Source organism: Citrus sinensis, chromosome 3, assembly GCF_022201045.2.
Source record: "Citrus sinensis cultivar Valencia sweet orange chromosome 3, DVS_A1.0, whole genome shotgun sequence".
NCBI lineage: Eukaryota > Viridiplantae > Streptophyta > Magnoliopsida > Sapindales > Rutaceae > Citrus > Citrus sinensis.
This window is the reverse complement of record NC_068558.1, coordinates 6,240,459-6,264,279: the sequence shown is the minus strand read 5'-3', so window position 1 is coordinate 6,264,279 and position 23,821 is coordinate 6,240,459. Positions and strand designations below refer to the sequence as shown.

The window sequence follows — 23,821 nt, the reverse complement described above, 5'->3', positions numbered from 1 at the left end:
ATGATTAAATATCTTGAATTGTCTCCCCTTCCCAACAGTTTTGGCTGGCTGAGAGACAATGAACAACATACCAAATGTACTGAAATAAGGAAAGATGCACATAAAGCAAGAATATTCATACTAATTAATAGGAGAAAGATTTGTTGTTCCCATGGGAGTAATAGTACAATATCACTTGCCTGTAACAAATGATGGAGAAGATCTGTTGTTCCCACTTCCCATGGTAGTAGTACAACATCACTTGCCTATATTCTTTTTAACAGATGACGACAATTAAAATATGAACAAGTACATGATTGCCTCTGAGGTTGTCTAATCAAGCTTCAAGCCACCTCATATCAGATGGAGCAATCAAAGTCAAGATTGTCAATTTCCCGGCAGATGATATTATACATAACTGCCAAGCATACCAGAGTCGGTTGTTAACTTAAATATAGCAATTAAGATAGGGTGATAAACTGCTTTCTGGAGCAATTGTTTATCACATTATTAGGCTTCCTAGCCGAGATTACGCTTCGTGGTTCAAATACTGAAACCAACGAAAACTAATTCTTGTAAACCTCACCGACCTCAATATACAACACAGTATAGACCAAAAATGTAATTCACTTAAACAAAGATTATTAATCCGTCCTGGGGATACGATATTCATGGCAATTTCTTAAGTTACTGTATTATCAATGCCCAAAACCAAGTATTTTGTCTCTGAAATATAAAACCTTACAGCATTAACCAGTGAACAACATAAAGGTCAGCACTTCTAGAAAATAACAGCATGAGAATACAATACAAAATGGATAAAAAGAGAAATCAAATTTTGATTGAAGGAAAGGATTAGAAAAAAAGAAGAAGAAGAGATGGACCATTTCTCGATTTGTGCATCATCCTTGAGTAGGGGCCATGCTAATCTTCTATGTGTTGTTCCAATTTTATTGGGTATCTCCGAAGAGACGACCTAAGCTTCCTGCATCTTTTAAAGAGTGATTTTCCCACGAATAAGTGATGTGGGATTTTGGTTCCCTCTTCTAATCTAAGCTTTCTGCATCTTTTTAATGGTCCAAATGCTTTTGTGGTTGTGGGGCCCTTTTCATGACAACAACAAAAATCTTTTATTAGTGCAGCAGCAGTGCTGCTATTAAACAGGATTTGAAACCATCCCAAAGTATGCTATAATATAATCTCACCATTATAAGGAGTTAGCTGCTCCAAGTTTTAATTCCAGAAAATATTTGCATATATCCCCAAGAAGTAAATAATAAACAAATGGCTTTGATGACTTTTCACAAACAGCCAAATCCTCAAATGTAAAAAGAGTAAACTAAAAGCTGCAATTACTTGGATGATGCACATAAAACAGCAATATCTTTGATGATCAACTAGAAGCAAATAAACATCAGTTGTTCCCAAGGAAGTTATAGAACAATAATATCACTTGCCTGTATTATGAACAAGAGCATGTTTCCCACTGAAGATGCATAAGCAAGTGCACTCAGATCAAGCAATGGAAATTAGGTTTATCAATTTCTCAGTAGAAGATAACATACAGAATTGCCAAGCCCACTAGGATAAATTGAGTTACTAAAAATGTTGAACAGGGAGTTGCCTACATGTCAAATACCAGACAACAATGCAGGAATATCTAATAATCAATAAGCATATAATCAAAATTCTGCATTTCTTAAACAATTGGCCCAAACATTTGTTCCAAAAGAATTCGAAGAGATATTTTTTTGATTTCAAGTTACAAATTTCTATCAAAGCCCTCAATAAAATTTACATTAAATAAATCTAAAAAACAATACAGATGATATTTATAATAATTTATCCACTAAAATGTCAGTATTAAAAATACTGGTATAAGCATAGCAAAACTGCACCATATAAGTTCAAAGAGCAGCACAGAGTTCTGTAGTTAAAGAGTTAGGAACAGAATATGTAAACTGAACACATCTTTCACCAACATTTTCCTATTACATTGATTTACAGCAAGTTAACAGTAGCATCAAAACCTCAATTAACTAAAAAAAAAAATTACAGCTGATAATTGAACACATAAGACAGAGGAAACCCATTTGTCTGAATCACAGAAATCACAGATTTGATTAAATATTTGGACAATAAGGTCACTAAATCAACAAAACAAGTAAAATAACAGGAATTATATATACCTTTGCGCCTATCTCTCCATCGTACGTCTCCGAAAGTTGATACAAAGAGTGCAGCTGCAGCGAAAGAGACGATGCGGGATACCAAACACGTGGCAGTTAATTTTCATCTGTGTTATTATTGTATGCACTTGTGGGACCAACCACGAGAATACTTTATGGTGCAGCGCAGCACCATCTGGGTTTTGTTAGAGAATAATTTTGGACCATCCATCTCAACAAACTCTTGTTTCTGGTCTTCAAAACTAGAAACTAGCAATCACATTTTCTAATGTCTATGTTAGTTGGTGGCTTGATGTATTTACTTAAAAATATTTTTAATAAGACATTTTCTAATGTATTCAAAACTAGAAACTATACTTTTATGATATATTTGTTTAAAAATATTTAATAAGATACATGGTTAAATCATCATTAACATACCAATACTAATTAATGCGAATTTAATAATTAAAATTTTGTTGAGAACAAAAGTAAAATAAAATAATCACATTCCCAACTTGTTTTCATTATATCACTTTTAAAAATGTTAATTAAACCAATATTTTAAAAAAATATCAAAATAAAAATTTATGTTGACCTCAGTTAGTCCTAGCCAATAACCAGAAAGAAACAGAGAAGTAACCTGGTCCAAGCCTCCTCAGATCACAGACTTGCAACCAACTGTCATTAAATAAATACCCTTACGTGTCAAGCTTCTAACTCGCCCACGTGCACATTTCAAAGCCACATCTTTAACTGATCTCATTTCCCTCCATTTTCTCATTCACCATAAAACACATTCACGAATCACGCGAGTATCGTCTCTCCTCCTCTCTCGTAACTTAGGCACTCCTGGCGCATGTTAGTAGACACATCCACTATCCCACACGGCCACACTCACCGCTCTTTGCAAATCAATGGCATCTCTGACTCCACCATCAACCGCCGTTCAGCCGGGCAGGATTCGGGTTTTGAAACAAGGATCATTGGATAAAAAAAGGGGCCCGGTCGTTTACTGGATGTTCAGGGATCAACGGGTGAGGGATAACTGGGCTTTGATCCACGCTGTTGATCAGGCAAACAAGAACAATGTTCCCGTAGCTGTGGCTTTTAATCTTTTTGATCAGTTCTTGGGTGCTAAAGCCAGACAGCTAGGATTTATGTTAAGGGGCTTGCGTCTTCTTCAGAGAAACATAGAAGAAACGTTTCAAATCCTTTTTTTCTTGTTTCAGGTAAAGGTTTTTTTACATTTCAAGAATACCCACATGTAGGCTATGAAACATCTTGCATTTGTTATTTGAATGCTTATCCTTCTTTAATGATGTTTCGGTTAGAAAATTAGCTAAGCTGAATGTTATTTCATTGTTTTTCTTTCATTTGCTAAGAAACTGAATGAAAGATTAAAGTTCGGGACTTCATTGAATTCTGTGTGAATTACATAGGGAGAAGCTGAAGACAACATACCCAACTTTGTGAGAGAATGTGGAGCTTCATTGTTAGTTACTGATTTCTCTCCTTTGCGTGAAATTCGGAGATGTAAAGATAAGATTTGCAACAGGGTGAGTGATTCAGTGACCATTCATGAAGTTGATGCGCACAATGTAGTACCAGTTTGGGTGGCGTCTGAGAAGTTGGAGTACAGTGCTAAGACTCTAAGGGGAAAGATCAATAAACTGCTTCCTGAGTACCTCATTGATTACCCTATGTTGGAGCAACCAATTGAAAAATGGACTGGCACTAGGCAGTCAATTGATTGGGATAGCATTATTGCTGCTGTCTTGAGGTAGATATGAAATAATTTGAACGATATGAAATTAATTGGGTGTGGAATATTCATCTCGTTGTTTTGTATGATTAGGAAAGGTGCCGAAGTTCCTGAAATCGGATGGTGTGAATCCGGAGAAGATGCAGCAATGGAAGTGTTGAAGGGAAGTAAAGATGGGTTCCTAACAAAAAGGTTGAAGAATTATCCTACAGATCGAAATAACCCATTGAAACCCCGAGCACTTTCTGGTCTCTCACCATATCTGCATTTTGGGCAGATATCGGCTCAGAGGTGTGCCCTGGAGGCACGTAAGGCAAGGAAACTATGTCCTGAGGTTAGTTGTTTCAAACCTTTTAGATTTGATTGTTTAGCTTTTATATATTTGTGTGTAAAATAAAGCATAATTGTGTCTCTAGGAATATGACTTTTCTTGTTAGAATTTCCTCCCAATGCATTAATAGCTGCAGTTCACTTTTCTAATTGATTTTATTTTGTCCCTGCCAATTTTCTAATTGATTTTATTTTATCCCTGCTTTGCATTGATTAAATATTATATTCTGATGTATAGCTTTTGTATCTACCTGCAACTCTGAAGGCAATTGATACATTTTTGGAAGAGTTGATCGTGCGTAGAGAACTTGCAGATAACTTTTGCTTCTACCAGCCTAATTATGATTCTTTAAAGGGGGCCTGGGAATGGGCTCGTAAGAGCTTGAAGGATCATGCCTCTGATAAAAGAGAACATATTTACACGTAAGTCACATATCACTCTTTAATTTGGTTAACTAGGATTGAAATGATTCTTCATTACTGGCATCTGATTTTTGCTTACCGATTGGGGTTGCTAAATGAGTTTCAAATGGAATTTTGGGAGTTTGCAGGAAGGAGCAATTTGAGAAGGCACAGACAGCTGACCCTGTAAGCATATACTTGTGGATGTTTATTCTGGATTGAACGGCCCAAGTTCTATTTTTCTGACTGATACCCAGGGAGAATGGTTTTGGTTTTATGAAGATATTGATTTAGTTTATCATTAACTTGGTCCTTGTTTTTTTACTTGGGCTGGTTTTCTGTTGTCCTGTTCTGCTAACTCAGTCTTCCTACTCTCTGCTGTGATTTTCAGCTCTGGAATGCTTCTCAGATGGAGATGGTCTACAATGGGAAGATGCACGGTTTTATGCGGTAACTAACATCTTGATAGACTTATTTTATTTTTATTGTATTCTTCTATTCATGATGATATGATATTTTGTCCCCCCCCCCCCCCCCCCCTCCTCTTGTAAGAACATTATGCCTTTATCTTGGAAATAATAAGTTACAGTTCTTTCTTGAGGTTTTAGGGCTTGTGCTGAATTCAAGTTGAGTAGGCTCTGCCAATATGATAATCAAGTTCCTGATGAAATAAAAAACAAATCAGTTAAAACCCTGTATCATTCTTCTTCATGCTTATAGTCACAGAAATCAACTTACAGGAGTTAAAAGTGTATTTCTTTTGGTGTATTGGAGATTGGATCTTTGCTTGAAACATTTTGTTAATAGCTGAACATTGACATTAGCTCTGTTGTTTTGAGAGTCATTTTATATGAAACAGCATAATTATCACTGTTCATTTTCCACTGTTGAAATTAGAAAATCACATGCAGGATGTATTGGGCAAAGAAGATACTTGAGTGGACAACAGGACCTGAAGAAGCCCTTGCAATAGCCATATATCTGAATGACAAGGTAATCTAATTAACTTTCTGTTCTTCCATGGTCTTTGATTCTAAAGGTTTGATTCTGCTTGGTTAACTGAAACTTGACTTGCAGTACGAAATAGATGGGAGGGATCCTAATGGATATGTTGGTTGCATGTGGTCAATATGTGGCGTTCACGATCAGGTCTCTCTTTATCATTTTGCTCTCTTTTCCTTTTTTATACTTTTTCCTGGGTGGAATCAGTATTTATTTCTACAGATATCACCAGCATAATTAATTTCAGGGCTGGAAAGAGCGGCCAGTTTTTGGGAAAATACGTTACATGAACTACTCAGGGTGCAAAAGGAAATTCGATGTTGATGGATATATTGCTTATGTCAAGAGGATAGTGGGTGGAACCAAGAAGAGAAGAGCGGACAGTCTGGTCAGTGGAAAGGAAAAGGAACTCTGTGGTTAATGCTTCAGATTCTTGAAGTTAAAAGACTAATGAGATAACAGTAAGTCAAAAGATTCCTACTTGTACATATTTTTAAGCTTAACACAAGTTTAATGATCTAGAAGGCATAGATTTTGATTTTGGACAACGGGTGCACTTCTACTTTTCCTCCCAACAATAGTTTTAAGATGGACATGATGCACTGTAAGTGCCATGGCCGTCATACAGAGAATGCTCCATTGTCATACCTTTTATCTTTCTTGCATTGAATGGACTTGCATCTAAAAACAAATTTGTACTGCAGTTTAAGCTGTTTGAGAGACTTGGTTAAGGTCTTGTTCGGTATTGAGGTAATATTGTTTTTTATTTACAACTGTTGAAAAAAAAAATTATAATTATGAAAAAAAAGTAAATAATAATATAATTTCAAAGAATAATTTTGATAAAATTATAAAGATATTGTAAATTTTTAATCATATAAATATAAAATTAAATTAACTTATTTTTCAAGCTACAGTAATTAGTGTTTATCAAATACTTTAATATCATAACTTATAAGTAACAGCCGTTCAAATCTCAATTTCAAAAAAGATCTAAATATTAGAACTTAAAACTCAATGAGCTTGTGCCTACATCTTGTTCATTTGAGTACAGTCGGTGAGCTGTTTGACCCACAGTGACTAATTTCATCATTTCAAATTGGTGCGAAGCTTTGCGTTCAGGAAATTCATTTAAATTGCAACGAACCCACATGTACATAAGCTGCTTGAATAAAAGAATTGAACGAATTAGAAAACCTCATTTCCAATCTACAACCAACAGAGTAAAAGAACTGAACGATTTGAAAACCTCCTTTCTAACCTAAGTTGCTCGAGTGATACAGTGGCATGCGGAGCATTCTCATTTATTTGTTTCCGTTTTGAATCTCTTGTGATTATAACATAAATCAGATGATAATTGATTGACCACTTATGGTGAATTGGGTACACATGGTGCCTTGCATAGTGTGAAGAATTATTATTTAGAGCGGTTGTTTAGCTTCATTCAGATAAGCGCTTTCATTAACGCATCGTTTAATACCCAACAAAGATGTCAAATTCTACCAAAAAAAAGCATGGCTGTCGTAAGTCGCTTTCTGAAATTGAACTCAATAAGCTTGGTCTCAATTTAATTTTTCAACCAAGAGGATTTGAATGAATCCTTTAACGTTTACTCCATGCTTGGTTTAATCATGAAAGTAATATGCGTAATAGAGGGTCATCCCCGATTGCTACCTTAGAATATCTTAATAAAAAACAAATATTGACCAAAGACTTCGAACACAGAAATCAACAATGGCCATGCTTTCACTAAATGTTCAATTTAATTATTAAGGCCTATTTAGTATTGAGTTTGAATAATTATAATTTAAAAATTATGATACTAAAATATTTGATAAACATTATAAATTATCTTACACTTATATATTAAAAAACTTATAATATTTTTATTATTTTTTTAAAAATATTATTTAAAAAATATATTATTATATGTTATTAACTTTTATTTAATATTTACAATTTTTTTTTTTAACGTATCAGTTATAATATCTCAATACCAGTACGATTAGCTAGACCATTGAGTTCTATAATCCCCGCACAGAGCATATCATAAGAGAACAGCAGATTTTAGGCAAAATGTCGTAATATTTGAGATTGGTACCGAACTTACAACGCCAATATGGTGGAGGAGTAGCACGTTACGCTGGCAGTGCCCATCCAATATATACACAGAGGGAGCTCCATAACAAGATTGATGTTCACACATGATGGCTAACATTGAAAATCCAAAAAAAGATGCATAAGATAATCAGCTCTACCCAACCCACATGGGCTTTTATCTCTGTCTTTTCTTGTGATAATTCTATCCACAAAAGTTTGGTCCCATGAACAAAACATACTCTATATCTAGTTGGCGAATCCGACCTCCTCCAATTTGCACAAGCCCCAGCACCAGAAAATGATAATTATCAAAATAGACCGAGCAGAGAATAAAACAATCCAGAAGAAGAAAATGCCAATTTTTAATTTGACCCAAAAATCTCCCACTAGCTAGGGGCAAGAGTACACAACTCAAAAACAAACTAATTTAATGTTCATCAACTTTCAGCTCAAGATAAATCAAAACCCTAATTCAAGGCGGTGACGGGGTTAAGCCCTTGTCACTACTAAAACTATTGTTATTATTGCTGTAGTACCTGCATAGTACCTTGCACTTGACCACGTTGCCATATACATAGAACCCAGGTGCGACCATGATCCGAACCATGGCTGGAACCAAATTCCAAGCCGTGTCTCCACCCATATCCTCCATGTAAACAGAATCAAACCTTGATCCCTTATCCACCCTGAAAATGGGCAAGCTTGGGTGCACCGAATTGGCCAGAAGGTGCACTAACCACACACTTTTTGATGCGTTAAAGAAGGCCTGTAACAGCGGCTCAGGCCAAGCCCTATTCCACCCCAACATGGCCACAATCTCGCTCATTTTCCTATCACAAAACCGGCTAAATTCCTCACTGAAATGCCTTGTCCCCTTACTCAAAACCTCCTCCCAAGTCAACTCTTTTAGGACATTAAACGATGCAAAATTTGCTTCACAGCGATCTATTGGGTTCAAGATTTGATTAGCAGCGTTCTTTTGAAACTCAACTGATTCAAAATCCTCAAAGAAGGCCTTATTCAACAAAGCTTCAAGATAATGAAGCAGGCTCTTGGGGTTCTTGGAAGATGAGATTTTTATGTCATAAGGTTGAAGAAGAACTGATATTCTCTCATGAATTTTGGTACCCATGTGCCTGAGTAGCGTAGCGAGCGATCTGCTTAGAAGCCGAACAGAGGAGCGAGCTTCAGATACAGAAATTAAGAACTGTTCTATCGCTTTGTCGTTACCAACCATGAAATCTTTATTGTTTATTTGACGAATATTTTTGTAGTTCTTTTCGGCTCTGTAGGGGGAATTGCTGCTACACTCTTCAAGCCCCGACTTCAAATTGTGGCAATAAACTTCAAGCTTGTTAAGTTTCTTCTCCAGCTCAGCCATTGAGTACTTCAGCCTGGAAGCTTCTGACAGTGCTTCGTCTCTCTTTCTTGTAGCTTGCATCAGCTTATGCGTAAGCTCAGCGACAGCGATCTTCCATTGTTCCTCTCTCGCACTTGATACATCCGTCGATTTCGGACTCTGCTTCCTTGCTAAAGAATGAAAAATTGACTTGAAAATCCCATTTGGGCTGGGCATGAAAGATGAAATTTTGTTGGCACCATTGTTGTTGCTATTATCCAAAGGAACAACAGAGATCTTCTCCCGAGAGTTCGGCCTGCACTTGTTGCAAGAAACCGAACCATCTCCTTCACCAGACCACCGATCTTGTCGTTTCTTGTTTTTGGGTATGCCGTTTTTGTCATGGAGAGGCGTTGGCTGGTGCTCGTAAACAACTCCATTGTGATCCGCAGACACACTGTGCTCTGACTGTTGCCCTTCCCGTTCACATTCTTGAATCTGCAAAACGAAGGATATACACAAGCATATAAATAAAAGCTTGCAGCTTTTTGTTTGTATTTAGTTATTTAATTTCCCTGGAAACAAACAAAGGCCTAACTATAGAGAACTTACCGGGGTGAAACCGAAACGCGGGGACTGCTGAGGGGGAGGGGACTTGGAAGAAGAAGAAGACGAAGGAGCCATGCTAGCGCTAGCGGTTAATAAGCTTGTTTTTGTTATCTGATCATTTGGTTTTTGGGTTTATTTTTACAGGGGGGTTGTACCTATATCTCCGGGTACGTGGGGATGGGGGTTTTGTCTCAATATAAGCTACCGGGCCTGTGAGTCTGAGGCCGCTACTGTATTTTCGGTTTTAATGTCTTATCGTTTTCTTAGGTTGTGTTTTCGTCGTCTTGTAATCAAGGACTGAGTTTCAGTTTTGAGAGACGATTTGGTTAAATAATAGGGTACCACGCACTCGATGGTGAAGAAGACTCTGCCGCGTCTCTGTAAATGGCTGGATTATTTTCATTTATTTTATTTGCATTATATATAACAAGGGCAATTCAATTGTCGCAATTCTAATTAGCATTCAGTCACAACTCCATTGATGGTATGTTTGTTAATTGGTAATTAGAATTAATCGGGATCTGAATAAATTAAATTAAAACGGGTCCACAAATCTAATTTCCAAGTACGACTTTGATAATTCCAACAACCTGTTTACACAGAATTATTTTTTTATTTTAAGGATATTTTTATTTGTGCACCCAAGTAGGATATTTTCACGTGTGTATTTAAGTTTTTCTACACATAAAATCAATATTAAAATTTAGTATAGATTACATTTTATTACTAAATATTTACATTGTTATCACTTCACCACTAAAATATTAACGTAATTAGAAATATGTTGATATTATAAGGGTATTTAAGAAATATCTCATTAAAGTCAAAACGCATCATTCAAATTATGAAAGAGATATTATTATTTGTCTGCCAGAAGATTTCTGATATATCAACTCAGTACTAAGGTTTCTTGAAACCTATATTTTATCACCTAATATTTAAACTGTTATCACTTTCCTACCAAAACATTAACACAATTAAAAATGTATTGCTGCCATAGCAACATTTTAAGAATTTCACATTCACCACCAAAATATTAATGTAATTAAAAATATGCTGATGTTATAAGGGTATTTAAGGAATATCTCATTAAAGTCAAAATGTATCATTCAATTGTGAAAGAGATATTATTATTTGTCTGTCAGAAGCTTTCCGATATATCAACTCAGTACTAAGGTTTCTTGAAACCTATATTTTATCACCTAATATTTAAGTTGTTATCACTTTACCATCAAAACATTAACACAATTAAAAATGTATTGTTGCCATAGCAACATTTAAAGAATTTCACATTCAAGCCAAAATATTAACACAGTTGTTGAACGATGAAATGTTAAATTTGAAGTATTTGGCTTGCCATTACAGTCTTTGAAATGACTTAGGGTTGCTGGTGTTGGATGATATTTGGCTTGTATTACTTGGAATTTGATATTTGAATGTATAACAATATGTTTATATAATACATAAGTAGTTATTTTTTAAATATAACGGCTACTTTTCTAGAGTAATTTCTCTTTTGTAATTTCTTTCTTTTTAAATGAAAAAATAGTCTTTTAGACTCTAAGTTAAGTATTTAGTTATTTTTAACATCTTGGTAGTAAAATGATGATAACTTAAATATTAGGTGGTAAAATATAAATTTCAGGAAACCTTAATACTGAATTGATATGTCAAAAAAAAATTTTGCTATGCAAATAATAAATTTCTCTTTTTTTATTTTTTTTGAAGTAAAAATTGACTTTCATGCTCTAGGAGTAAAATCAATTTTTAACTCATATCCAGATAAATATTAACTTATTTTTAATAAAATGATTGTAAAGTGATAATAATATAAATATTATATCGTAAAATATAATTTTTATTAAGTTTTGGTACAAACTTAACATATCAAAAAAAAAATTCAAGTAGACAAATAATAACATCCCTTTATTTTAATTAGTTTTATCGATAATCCGTAACTACCACCCCCAATCCCCCAATAAAAAAGGAAAATGTTTTGACATTCGTCATTTTAGTACGAGTTATAAACTTTTAAAAATTTATTATAAATAATGTGGGGAAACGTAGCATATTGGTAAGGACGTACACCTGTCTGATTTGCCAGCGCATCATCTCAGCAATAATATATTATTATTATTATAATTATTATATAAGCGGTTGTGATTAGTTAATTTTTCTTAGGAATAGATGCCAATCCCTGGCGTCGGAGTTAGGCTAGGATTTTAATCCTGGAATATCCGTGCTTCCGTGCAAGAAAGGCAATTATTCCTTTGCTTTAAGTGGCTGATTATTCCTCTAGAAAAATCGATATTAATGGAAACGATTTAAGTCAGAATTATGAATGGTCCTAAACCAATATGAACGTCAAAGTATTGGTCAGTCCAATCCACATACGCACGCACGTGGCATCACATTTTAAAAGTGAATATTCAAAATTTACGGGTGGGGTTCAGCTTTGACAGGACGGGAAGCATCATCGATCAACGTCATTACCATTAAATCACAGTCTTGACTAAACTTTTTTGGACTGCGTTGTAAATTGGTTGTTGGCCTCTGCTCCGTGCTTAATTTATTCAAATGAAAAACGAAGAAGCAGCAGGGATTAAGTTGCCTGCTGCTTCCAGCCAAGCAACTGCTACAAGTCACACAATAATAGTGATATGAGCCGTAAAGATGAATTCGATTTTAAGGGCGATGCACTTGGACTTGAAATTAAGGAAGTGGAGAGTGGGAATGCGAGTTTTAAATCTTCCTGACCGGATCACTTTCTCATGGTTGTCGAAACAGTAGTGGCGTCATTTATGCTAGGCAGATGAGAGCGGGGGTCGTTGTCCCGTTGGTTAAAACTAATTATGACCAAATTTAATTCTTCAACAACCACATTAACAATCCGCAGAGAAAGTGTGGAGCCAGCCTGCGGTGGATCTCCAAACAAAGGCACCAAAACCTAAGTCTGCGTACATGTGAGGTTAATAAATGATTCGATAGACACACACACACTAACGAAAGTTGACGTGGTCCCTCTGAGGCTCTAATAATGTATAGTATTATTATGTGGCAGTTCCAGCAAATTCTAGGTGCTGACTTTCTCAAATAAAAAGAAAGACCAAAAAATGTGTCCTACGTGTAATTGTCAATTATAGCCCTATTGTAGGGTCGCGTGTAAACTGCAAAGGTTCCCACGTCATAACAAGTGATTGATACCTATCCAGCCTTGCAATTACAAATAACGAGAAGAAGAGTTCATAAAATCTTTATGAGAGTAGTTCCGGCTCTTCTTCGATTACTAAATAATTAAATAGCGACGGATTATTTTTTATAAAATATAAATAAAATAATTATCCTTTCAAATATTAAAGAGAATTTAAAAAATTTAGATAATATTTTAAAACATACATTTTAATTATATAATCTAATATAAATATTAATTATAATATCTGATGAAATATTAATAATAATTTTATGTATAATATAATTTAAAAAATTAATAAATATAATTTATAATTTCTAAATTATCCGAGTGCCGTAACCTACCAGTCCAACGGAATTATCCTTTTTAATAATAGAATCATTGAATAGTCAACGATGGAATGGACTCATGGTTAATTTATTTATAGCTGTTGCGTGGATTATTATTATTATGCAGACTTTACGTATAATTAATTCTACAAGTATAAAGTTATTGAACAAAAAAATGCATCAGTCACATACATTATACTGCTCCATGGCGGCTTCATAAAGGCACCTCTGCCCAACGTTCGGGTAGAAGAGTCCAAGTCCTCATAAATGATGACCAAAATTGTGTCCTCCCATTCAAAAAAGTGTAGATAGCGATGTCCTTCTTAATAAAATAACACAGTAAGACATTTATATTATGTAATTAGGGGTTGACAATTTGTAATGCGACCCATCAACTTGGTATCAATACAATACAAAGTTTGCGAGTTTTAATTGACATAAAACGGATACAAATTATTAATTGAGTTAAATATGTCACGTGTTTAACAATTGTGTCGAGTTTGAGTTTAAAATTCTCTAACACTAGTTGTAATGTGTTTATGACACGATCAACAAGTTGATTACTGATTTCAAACTCCTAATCAAGTTATGTTCACTCATTTTTATTACACGGTACTTAGTTTTTTTTTTTTATATATATATTCTAATATTTGTGTAGATATATATGGACCGAAATATTTAGATTTTGAGTATATAAAACTATTTTATATAATGAAATAATTAGAAAAAAAATGTTAAACGTGTATAATGATAAATGTATGCTTAACTTTTTTTTATTTACCATATTAGTGTTTGAAATTCTTGTCACAATTATAAAATCTTGCTTGGGATTACTTTTGAGAGGCTCATTCTATAGCAAATTTTAAAATTTGATTTTGAGATTCAATTTTATACTTAATACAATTTCATAAATATCCTCATGTATTTTATAAAAATCCAAAATCATCCTTATTAATTAGGAAATAAATTTATTTACTATAAAGATATTATTATTATTATTATTATTATTATTATTATTATTATTATTATTATTATTATATTGAGATAAAAAACAAAAAATAAAATATTTATTTTAATTATCAATTACTATATATACAATAAAAAGATATTTATATACATGTGTATAAATGTGCAAATAAATTTTATTGAACATTATGTTAAATTTAGTTATTCATATTCTTACAGTAGTTTAACAATAAAATTTATCAGATACATACAATTACTTTTAAAACTCACAACACTTTTAAAAATAAATTTTACAAAATATTTAACTGATTATTTTCATTACTGATTACTTATAGTACAATTAACTGTAATTATTTTAAAAGTTATAACATTACCAAGCTGGACCTAAGTAAAGCAAATCAATACAATATATATATATATATATATATATATAATTACCACCTCTAGTCAGCAGCAAACCATGTACATAGTTTTTTATTTTTTAATCTGTAAGTTCTATTTTTTGTGAATTTTTATGATCAAGCCCTTACCATTTGCACAAGTTTGTTATAACCTACTAGATTTATGGTTTATTCATTATAATTCCACAGTTAGCCTCTTTAATTTTAAAGATTATTTATTAGAGAAATGTTCCAGTCATGAATTTTAATGTGCGGAAAAGTGCAGGAAACCTTTAAAACCAAATGGTTTTAAAGAGTTAAAATTGTAAGTCTTTAAAGCCGTATAATTTTAAAGCTTTCTTGAATTTTCCCGCACTTTAAAATCCCTAACAAAAAAACTACTCTCTTTATTATAGCCTACTAAAGTTTATAAGTTTTTTGTTATGGTCCTTGTCAAATTAAAATCCCTGTTCCTCCACTACCTAGCAGTGTCATAAATATAATTAGAGGTGGGTGCTTTGGGTTTCGATTTGATTTTTATGGGATCTAGTAGTTTGACAATTCAACCCACTTCAATTTTGGTTTAGGATATAATGTTAGGTCAAAATTCGGGTTCAGTTGCAATTAAGGGAATGGGTTTGAGACTTGAGCATAATCGAATTTTTTAATTAGATTCAAAATTTTTTTTTTAAAAGTAGCTGATTACCTTTGATGTTCGGTTTGATTTTCACCTAAACCAAACATAAACTCAATAGGTTTTTCAAATCTCAATCCTATCGAATTTCTAAGCCTTGTCTTAAACAAAATGCCAGCCTCTCAAAAAAAAAAATTCTCAATGAACTTTGGATTCTTCTGTTCATACTGTTTTTGGGCTTGCAGTAAGGCATGGAATGGGCTGATGTAAAACAAAACTCACATATTTTGGGGAAAATCTAAATGTACTCCCCTTGTTTCTCAACGCTCCCATTTTATTAAATGAACCCTTAATAAGAAAAGGGTGTGTAATCAGGGTACCGCGAGGTGCATTTAGCACAACATCACACTCTATGTATTTTATTGCCATTTTTATTCTTGAAAAAGTTTTATTCTTCAATCGTCAACAACCTTTTTTCTGGAATTTCACAAAATCCGACAAAAATCCAAAAACGGGAAAAATGGAATTCCAAGAAGAGCCTGCACGGTCAACAAAGAATACACGTCATAAATCATCACTTCGATTGCATTGATACGATCATTTTAACAACGGAAATAACAAAAATGAAGACAAGTTCAAATTTGGACATGGCGTGGAATGTGTTCAAATACTGCACGGTGTTACGAGCGCTTGGTTCTGTAATGATACTAGTTGTCCTCGGAATAATCGGTGTCTCTTATTATGCTGTTGTTGTGGCCAAATATGGCCCCGCTCTCTTTCTCGGCGGTCTTGATTCAATCACCGCCCTGTTTGTTTTGTTTTTGTTTCATTCTTTGGTAAGCAAAACCCTTTACGTTTTTGTTTTTGAGAATTTATTTATTTGCATTACGTTTTGTTTACTTTTTAGTACTTATGTAGGACGAGATTCCAGTGATCATCTTTGTTATTTGGTTCAGCTGGTCTGTATTGCCTGTTTCTTATTCACTTTTAAGTCTCTTTGATTTTGTGATTGAATCTAAGGCAGGGATGGCTTTAAATTTGGAATTATATTGATTGAGCTGAGATGGAGTTGTCAGTTTGTTCCCAGTGATTCACTGAACTAGGAACAATTAATTTCGGTATCATTCTTATTTTTTTTCAGCTTGAAAATGGAGAGTTAGATATTGATTGTTGTTTTTTCGGGTAATTTTCGTTTGTGTGAAATATGTGCAAGTAGAACTTTCACACTCATATTTAGCATTTTAGATCAATAGGGTGGTGCTCTGCAAAACCAATAAAAACACAGTAACTGTAAAACTTAAATCAGTTTAATTTGGTTGTAAATGTTGGTGTTAAATTTCGTAATGCAGTTGGTGATGTTAGTATGGAGCTACTTTTCTGTCGTGATAACAGATCCAGGCGGTGTTCCGCCTAACTGGATTCCCAACCTAGATGAGGAGAGTGGTGGTGCTGGTCAATGGGCAGGATCAGACAATGATGGTGTAGATTTAGGTGCAAACCAATCAGCTATGCTTATTGAACCAAAACATCAAGGAGTACGCTTCTGTCAAAAATGTAATCAGTTCAAGCCTCCTCGTTGCCATCACTGCTCTGTTTGTGAGTTCTCAGCTCCATTTCTTGTTCTAGTGCCTTCGTTGATGTCTTATTTTACCAAACAATGAAAGCTTTGGCTGTTAATTCTTTCAAGGTCGGAGATGCATATTGAAAATGGATCATCACTGTGTATGGGTTGTGAATTGTGTTGGGGCATTCAACTACAAGTATTTCCTTCTTTTCTTGGTATGTTAACTATCTGACTTGTTGGCTTAAGTCTCAAAATAGGTCCTTATTTGGTTGAAGATAAGTGGTAAAGGTACTAATACATGATGGAAATCAATGATTTCATAATGGATTGGCTCTCCACTCTGTTTATTTGCCCATAATTATTGAATGTGTGATACAATTGCTGATGAGGGCTAATTTGAGATAAATTGTATGATCATCCTCATTTTTATATGAGCATTTCATCTGCCTGAAATATTCTCAAACTATCTGTTCTTTGCCTTTTCAATTGTTGTTAAGAGGCCAAAATAAGAAAACACTTTCCTACATTGTGAAATGTGGAATTTTTAAAGTACGTCTTTGGATGGTATCACAGCTCAACACCATTAGAGTGGACTATAGTTCCTTGGATCAAGCAACAAATCAAGTCAATCAAAGATTACGGAATGGCTGGCTGATTGTATTTGTCAGTTGTAATCAATTACCATAATTTAGGCTATTATTTTGTACTTTCTGTAAATAGCTTTCTCACACTGTGTATAAGTGGTAGCAATGCTAATAAAATCATTAAGCCTTATTCACAGCAAGTTTATTTTTTACAAGGACTACATGTCCTGAAGCTTATTTATTTATCTAAAGAAAATAATTTAAGAATTGTACTCGCAAGTTCTTTCAATTGGTATTCTTACTATAAACTTGTAGGGCTACTGATTATGAAGGCAACTGATTGATTGACTGTTCATGCGCTCCTTCTAAGGTTCTTATAAACACCAAAAAGCTGTTTAGTTTTCCACTTTGATCTTCTGGTGGTAGTTTCACTTCTTATATTGAGACATATGTTAATGTGTATTGCATTAGTTGAATGCAGTCCTTATGCCTTAGCATCCATCTTTGCTTTCAAAAACTAACTGCCAAGTGTGTGGCATGACTGAGTGTTATTTATCAAATACGAAAATGCTGAGTGGTATCTTTGGTGCTGAACTTCTCTGCAGTTTTATACGTTTCTTGAGACAACTCTTGTCACTGTATCATTACTGCCGATTTTTATTGCATTGTTTACTGATGATGAGATACCTGAATCACCAGGAAACCTTGCTGCCTCTTTTATCACATTTGGTAAATTTCAGAATCGGACTTTTTTTTCATCGACTGTGCTGCTTTTATTATTACATTATCATAATTTTTGGTATCTACTGTTTGCAGTTCTTAACTTAGCATTTGCATTGAGTATTCTGGGCTTTCTGATTATGCACATATCTTTGGTGGCAGGCAATACTACCACTATTGAGGTAATGCTTTAAGTTCTTCAGTCTTCCCATTGTTTCCCATTTACTTATCAAAAACTTCATGCTGGTGTATGTTTTGCGTAATGTTCTTGCTTTCTTGTTTCAGGCATTTGAGAAGAAAACCTCTCCTAAATGGCGTTATGATCTTGGTTGGAAGATAAACTTTGAACAGGTTATTCCTTCTCAATTTCTTATGCATGCATGCTTTTGAGGATGGACCATCTGTTTCATTAGATGGCTGCCTTAGAAAAGTACTTCAAAATCTAAAATATAATTGCTACTGCTGCTAAAGTGGAAAAATAGCCTCATTTTAAAACTCGCTGGATTTTTTTATTTCATAAAAACGGTTTTTTCTTTTATGAAAATAGATTATTGCAGCTCGAGTGTCCAAATTAATGTTTTTTTACCTGATTTTGCTTCCATGTCCAAAATGATTGAGCTCATAGATAACAGAAAAATAAATTCTCCAATTTGTGTTTTGGTCTTTTGCTTCCTGAACATAGGTGGAGCTATGGGGGGCTTTGCGTTTGGGTAGCCCCTGTCCGGAAAAATTTTTAGAAAACCTATTATAATCTATTATCTTGCTCTCTGGACTTCTTTGTTTTTGTGTTATGGCCCTTTCAAGCTGCTTATTTCCTTACCCTGCTGAACCAAAATTCTGGTTTCACGATTGTTCCTCAAGGTTTGTGGTTCAATGATGCATGTGATATGCACTTGCTGTCTTTTCCAACCCAACTCAGAATTATTCTTGTTAGGTCTATCTGTCCCTTCATTTATTGAGCTTCAAAATCGTTGCATGCAGGTAGTTTGTGGTAGATATCGTTCCCATATCTTGACCTGGAAGTTTTTCTTTTATTTTTTATTTTCTATTATTTTTTAATACCTGAAACTACCAGATTGCCACAACAGTAGCTGCATGCCCTGCATCAAACTACTACATCACTTTACCTTGGGATGAGATGACAATGCCTTTAACGTCTTTGGAAGTTTGCTTGATGCAGCCATATAATAAGCATACTATTGCTACCATTTTAGTTTTCAGAATTAGCTAAACAAAACCAGTGTCTTTGATATTTTAACTTCCAATCTGAATGTTTCAAATCTTAAACATGCTTCCAGTTAACCTGGTGGACATAGACTTGAGTGATCTAGTTACAGGTCAAATAAAAATTAATCATTTAGAATCTGTGTATCAAGAATAGTGCTGATCTTGATAGCTGATTTACCAACTTCCACTCCTTTTTGTTCCAGGTGTTTGGAAAGAACAAGAAATACTGGTTGATCCCTGCATATTCAAAAGACGATTTGGAATGGCTGCCGTCGTTTCAATGTGTGGAATATCCTACGAGGCCTGATTCAGATGATCTGTAGGCTGTAGCATTTCCAGTTACAGATACGAACGGAGATATTAAACGGGTGAGTCGGCATACAGTGAATGAAAGCCATGAGCTTACTTGCGTATATGACATCTTTGTTCACGCAACATCCTTTCTGTTGCAAGCAGTTAATGGAGAGATTTATCAAACGACTATTCAACCCTCTGCTAGCTTTATGGTTGAAGCTTGTATTTTGTACACCAGCTCTGTGGAATATACATCTGAGATATGAAAATAGCTTGTGTTATCGAATTTCGGAATGAGTATGCAATATGTCTTTGTCCCTTTTTTTCTTTTTTCTTTTTATTTATATGAAAGGGCGATGTTTTTGTTCAGGGCAATAATAGTTTGCGATTTTGGACAGTCAATTAGATGTCTTAAACCTAAATAAAATAATCCCTTGAATGATTTTTCTTTAAAGTTAATCATAGTTCCCTTGATTACTAATTAGGAGAAAAGTACACAACGAATATTATTCTAAATAATATTACGGAATTTACCACGCAGGATGCAACACGTTTTCAATAAATTATGAGAAGCAGGGTAATCATTTTAACGGATGATAATACTCATTTTATGACGATTAACATTGTCTTCCCAAGCATTTTACCTGTGTCCAAATGTTCATCAAGTGGTGGGCGTTACAGTACGTTTTACATATTGAATGAAATGCAGGGACTTGAACAGACACTCACTCTTAGTAATGAATAACGAGAGAGTTGAGTCGTTTGCTATGTAAATATCTATTTACATTATGGGTAAATATCTATTCCTTTATCAGCGGCATGACGACACGTGTCCATATGTGACTGGATGCGTGTCTTGCGAGTACTAGAATCTTCGATGCTCTCCCTTACTGTTCGAATTTACGCAAAAACCACATCGGTAATTTACATTCCTGACCCAACCACGGAAACCGACTCACCTTTGCAAACGATAAATAAAAAGACACCCATTAGAATAACAATCATCTCATTCCATTTTCGTGGCAATTCGAGTTTCTGTTGGTATTCTTGCCGTCTCTCGATTACTTTCAGGCAAAGTCTCTCTCTTTAACGCATCGGTTTTTTTTTTTTTTTTGTGGGGGGTCCTTGAGTCTTATGTTGTGATTGTTTGAATAAGTGGTTCAAAATTATGATTGTTTCCACTTAAAAAGTATGATATTGAAGAGGTTTTTTCTTTGATTTTTCGTTTGTATGCCTTTTGGATCATGTTATTGTTAGTTTTGTGTCTTGCTGTGGTGGCATTAGGGTTTCTGGTGTAGGGTTTGGGAGCTTAACGAGAATAATTAATTGTGAATTGTGGTATTATTGTAGACGTTTGTTTGTTTCTGGTAAATGTTTATGTTTCTTTTAGTAAGGATCACGTAGATGTGGGCTTGTTTCTTTTGGTATGTTTCTCATGAGTAGGCATGTCAGATTTTACCGTTTCTGGCTATTGTGTTTCTATTGATACATGTTATGCTGATTTTTAGTAGATTTATACATTTTTGTGAATGATCTTCATGGTGTGCTGATCCTAGTTTTTTGGGGTTTTGTTAGTTTCTAGGGTTTTAGCTTTGGCCAGATGCAGAGAGGAAGAGGAGGCAGGGATCCTTTCTCTGATTTTGGTGACCCTTTTGCTGGTTTTGGGGGCTTTGGTGGTGGCAGGAGTTTAATGTCTAGTTTCTTTGGCGGAAGGGACCCGTTTGATGACCCTTTCTTCACACGCCCTTTCGGCGGGGGCATGTTTGAGTCAAGCTTTTTCGGTCCTCCTAATGGAAGTCCTTTTGCCAATATGCATCAAAATGCTTTTATTGAGAATCAACCTCCGCAGCCTAAAAGGTCAAGGGGGCCAATTATTGAAGAATTGAACTCGGATGATGAAAAAGAACAAGCAGCTGAAGAGAAAAATGATAATTCTAGGAAGCATGGTAGGTCTAGCAACGGGCCTGTTGTTGAGCGTCCTGAGGATGAGGCTGAAGGTGAAGTGTGTCCTTTGTTTTGGCGTTATGGCTTTTTTTTTAAAAAAAAAAAAAAAAATTTAAGGGGTGCACTGATTATTGTTTTCAGTCTGGAGGGATAATATCTTTTTTCCTTTTTCTCCAGAGAGGAAGAACAAACATCTACAACACAGGAATGACTATAGCCGATACAATGTTGCACAGCATCAACCCCAAACTCACAGTTACACCTTTTCTAGCTCTACTGTCAGTTACGGTGGTGCTAATGGTGCTTATTATACTTCCTCAAAGACAAGGAGGACGGGAAGTGATGGTGTAAGTTACCTTAAAGGATGATGATGAAGTGGATTACTTTCTGTCAATTCTTTTTTAATTAAAAAAATTTGATGATGTGTGTAACAGGTAACTTTTGAAGAAAGCAAAGAAGCTGATACTTCTACAAGGCAAGCATCACACCGAGTTTCAAGGGGGCTCCACAACAAGGTATATGTTGGATAATGTTTTGGATAGTCTTTTCAGTGGTCCTGTTTTGGGTTCTTGCTGTTGTATTTATGGGTAATTTGAGCTATTTTGTGTTCAATTTATGCATGATGTATGATTATTGATTCTATTCTGGAAATATATTTCATAGGGCCATTCTGTTGCAAGGAACCTAAATTCTGATGGTAAGGTGGATACAATGCAGACTTTGCACAATCTAGATGAAGGTATGTACGATTATATTTATGGTTTGTATTTCCTGTGTTGCAATTTGCGGGTGTAGACCTTATCTGCAGCAGTGGATATCTGATATGCTTATTTATGCTCTGGTTGGCCGTCCGCTTGTATTTTTGGATTTTTAACATCATTGACTAAATAAGATTTTAATGGTTGAACCTGCAGATGAGCTTGATGGTTTTGAAGAAGCTTGGAATGGAAATGCCAGAAAGGTCCTGCCTGGTTGGACTGGTAGTTTTATTGGCCATAATGAAATGGGTACGTTTTTGTGGCCTAGAATACGCTATTTTAATTTTGTCGGCTACTGTTGGCCATATGAGAGATCTTTTGGGTTGTCTTGGAATTAGAGTGTGATTCTTCATGAGAAATATGCAAGTGTTCTCTGTGATTGTTGAAATATTTAGTGTGCTTGTTTTCAATGAGATAACAAGTAAATGTGTTTATAATAAATCGTGAGTCACCTTAAATGATTGAATGGTGATAGCTATTCTAGGAAATGATCTGGAAATGCGATTGCATTTTGTGATCCAGTTATTTCTTGTGAATGTAGTTCTAAGTCCTTGATATGAATATAGCTTTGCAATTATGGTACTTGCATTTGGCAATCCTTGGGTTGCTTTTCTCAGTTGAAGTGAAAATTTTGTTGATACGGACATTTCTGATGGCAAAATCTCCATGTGATGAATACATGTCATGTTATGCAGGACTAGAAAATTTAGGTTGAAACACTTGGATTTAACCTATGAATGTGGGAGGTTGAGTTCTGACTTAGCTTTTTTTTTTAAGGTTGGTCATTTTATTTGTCTCATAAAAATATTCATTTGTTCGTCTAGGGATTCGTTAGTGCTTTTAATATAGTTTGGATAATGTAATATGTGAAGTAACATTTGATGCATTCAGCAATTCTTTATGGCAAGCCAATAGTATATATTGGGGCTTGATCTGGGATATGTAAGTTGATAATTTTTTTTTGGGATCTCAGGATCCGTTAGTGGTGGACAGAATCATCAGGCAGGTCGTGGAGGTTGGGCACTTCCTTCAGTGGAGCAATCACAGAACTCAGGGAGAGTGGCATTGGATGGATCTGGATCTTCACAGAAACATCATGCGGGGCGGATGAAAAATGCATCCAATGTCAAGGAGAGGACAACACGGCGGAGATTAGGAGAATAAGTTGAATAAGTTGGAAGGAATGGTGGATCATTTGTTCTCTCTTCTGTTTGCTTGAGATTAGTAGCAGCCTTTCTTTATTAGTTCCTCTAATTATGCTACGTCTGAATCTAAACTGATTATAGCCGACTTGCCTTTTGGGTCAATTTTATGGCCACCGCGATTGTTGAGGCAGTTGTAACTATCATCGTGTATGAACCCATTGGGTTACTTTTGAACCATATGGTCAATAATATCTCAATGGTACTCTGTATATTTTATTAAATGGCATTGAGTGTCTTCTTTTTAAGTCCTTAGTTTCCTGCGTGCTGTATCTTATATCTAAACTAGTAGTGGCTGGGAAGAGTGGCGGTCCTATGGTTCTTGATTCAAGCTC

General features: G+C 34.8%; 4 protein-coding genes, 1 long non-coding RNA gene and 1 other non-coding gene across 10 annotated transcripts; 3 read left to right on the top strand and 3 right to left on the bottom strand.

Moving 5' to 3' along the window:
* Nucleotides 1–65: 65 nt before the first annotated feature.
* On the bottom strand, nucleotides 66–2,462 carry LOC112498358 (uncharacterized). Its single transcript, XR_003065644.2, has 2 exons — nucleotides 2,169–2,462; nucleotides 66–1,083 (listed from the first exon to the last, which is right to left on the bottom strand). It is a non-coding gene; the product is annotated as an uncharacterized LOC112498358 (long non-coding RNA).
* LOC112498457 (U6 spliceosomal RNA) lies at nucleotides 852–952 on the bottom strand. The gene has a single exon (XR_003065768.2). It is a non-coding gene; the product is annotated as a U6 spliceosomal RNA (small nuclear RNA).
* Nucleotides 2,463–2,935: 473 nt separating the features above from the next.
* Nucleotides 2,936–6,382, top strand: LOC102607644 (deoxyribodipyrimidine photo-lyase). 2 transcript variants are annotated; one of them, XM_025099467.2, is made up of 9 exons: nucleotides 2,936–3,379; nucleotides 3,590–3,930; nucleotides 4,006–4,246; nucleotides 4,508–4,665; nucleotides 4,794–4,830; nucleotides 5,036–5,094; nucleotides 5,556–5,637; nucleotides 5,722–5,793; nucleotides 5,894–6,382. In XM_025099467.2, the coding sequence occupies exons 1-9, from the start codon at nucleotides 3,065–3,067 to the stop codon at nucleotides 6,065–6,067; spliced, it is 1,479 nt and encodes a 492-aa protein (XP_024955235.2). In that variant the 5' UTR covers nucleotides 2,936–3,064; the 3' UTR covers nucleotides 6,068–6,382. The 2 variants fall into 2 exon arrangements, with proteins under 2 accessions (XP_024955235.2, XP_006477285.2); XM_006477222.4 differs by having other exon boundaries at nucleotides 4,481–4,665.
* Nucleotides 6,383–8,088: 1,706 nt separating this feature from the next.
* LOC102607351 (IRK-interacting protein) lies at nucleotides 8,089–10,130 on the bottom strand. The gene is made up of 2 exons (XM_006477221.4): nucleotides 9,698–10,130; nucleotides 8,089–9,583 (listed from the first exon to the last, which is right to left on the bottom strand). The coding sequence occupies exons 1-2, from the start codon at nucleotides 9,767–9,769 to the stop codon at nucleotides 8,219–8,221; spliced, it is 1,437 nt and encodes a 478-aa protein (XP_006477284.2). The 5' UTR covers nucleotides 9,770–10,130; the 3' UTR covers nucleotides 8,089–8,218.
* A 5,511-nt stretch (nucleotides 10,131–15,641) lies between these two features.
* LOC102606865 (probable protein S-acyltransferase 14) lies at nucleotides 15,642–19,901 on the top strand. 2 transcript variants are annotated; one of them, XM_006477220.4, is made up of 8 exons: nucleotides 15,642–16,029; nucleotides 16,543–16,789; nucleotides 16,881–16,972; nucleotides 17,947–18,070; nucleotides 18,158–18,243; nucleotides 18,347–18,412; nucleotides 19,492–19,656; nucleotides 19,745–19,901. In XM_006477220.4, exons 1-7 carry the CDS (start codon nucleotides 15,817–15,819, stop codon nucleotides 19,609–19,611), a joined length of 948 nt encoding a protein of 315 aa, XP_006477283.2. In that variant the 5' UTR covers nucleotides 15,642–15,816; the 3' UTR covers nucleotides 19,612–19,656; nucleotides 19,745–19,901. The 2 variants fall into 2 exon arrangements, with proteins under 2 accessions (XP_006477283.2, XP_006477282.2); XM_006477219.4 differs by having other exon boundaries at nucleotides 19,492–19,901.
* A 589-nt stretch (nucleotides 19,902–20,490) lies between these two features.
* Nucleotides 20,491–23,710, top strand: LOC102631053 (hypothetical protein). Of its 3 annotated transcripts, none has more exons than XM_025098695.2 (7): nucleotides 20,491–20,653; nucleotides 21,158–21,579; nucleotides 21,704–21,873; nucleotides 21,961–22,041; nucleotides 22,190–22,265; nucleotides 22,441–22,533; nucleotides 23,258–23,710. In XM_025098695.2, exons 2-7 carry the CDS (start codon nucleotides 21,183–21,185, stop codon nucleotides 23,446–23,448), a joined length of 1,008 nt encoding a protein of 335 aa, XP_024954463.2. In that variant the 5' UTR covers nucleotides 20,491–20,653; nucleotides 21,158–21,182; the 3' UTR covers nucleotides 23,449–23,710. The 3 variants fall into 3 exon arrangements, with proteins under 3 accessions (XP_024954463.2, XP_006477280.4, XP_052292382.1); XM_006477217.4 differs by having other exon boundaries at nucleotides 20,496–20,653; nucleotides 21,165–21,579; XM_052436422.1 differs by having other exon boundaries at nucleotides 20,513–20,658.
* Nucleotides 23,711–23,821: the final 111 nt, after the last annotated feature.

Coding starts and splice junctions, on each gene's coding strand:
- LOC102607644 (XM_006477222.4), top strand. CDS start 3,065: ATGGCATCTCTGACTCCACCATCAACCGCCGTTCAGCCGGGCAGGATT. Junction 4,666..4,793: donor AAAAGAGAACATATTTACAC/GTAAGTCACATA, acceptor GGGAGTTTGCAG/GAAGGAGCAATTTGAGAAGG. Junction 4,831..5,035: donor AGGCACAGACAGCTGACCCT/GTAAGCATATAC, acceptor TGTGATTTTCAG/CTCTGGAATGCTTCTCAGAT.
- LOC102607351 (XM_006477221.4), bottom strand. CDS start 9,769: ATGGCTCCTTCGTCTTCTTCTTCTTCCAAGTCCCCTCCCCCTCAGCAG. Junction 9,584..9,697: donor CGCGTTTCGGTTTCACCCCG/GTAAGTTCTCTA, acceptor TTCGTTTTGCAG/ATTCAAGAATGTGAACGGGA.
- LOC102606865 (XM_006477220.4), top strand. CDS start 15,817: ATGAAGACAAGTTCAAATTTGGACATGGCGTGGAATGTGTTCAAATAC. Junction 18,071..18,157: donor TGCCTCTTTTATCACATTTG/GTAAATTTCAGA, acceptor TACTGTTTGCAG/TTCTTAACTTAGCATTTGCA. Junction 18,413..19,491: donor GGAAGATAAACTTTGAACAG/GTTATTCCTTCT, acceptor TTTTTGTTCCAG/GTGTTTGGAAAGAACAAGAA.
- LOC102631053 (XM_025098695.2), top strand. CDS start 21,183: ATGCAGAGAGGAAGAGGAGGCAGGGATCCTTTCTCTGATTTTGGTGAC. Junction 21,580..21,703: donor TCCTGAGGATGAGGCTGAAG/GTGAAGTGTGTC, acceptor CTTTTTCTCCAG/AGAGGAAGAACAAACATCTA. Junction 22,534..23,257: donor TATTGGCCATAATGAAATGG/GTACGTTTTTGT, acceptor TTGGGATCTCAG/GATCCGTTAGTGGTGGACAG.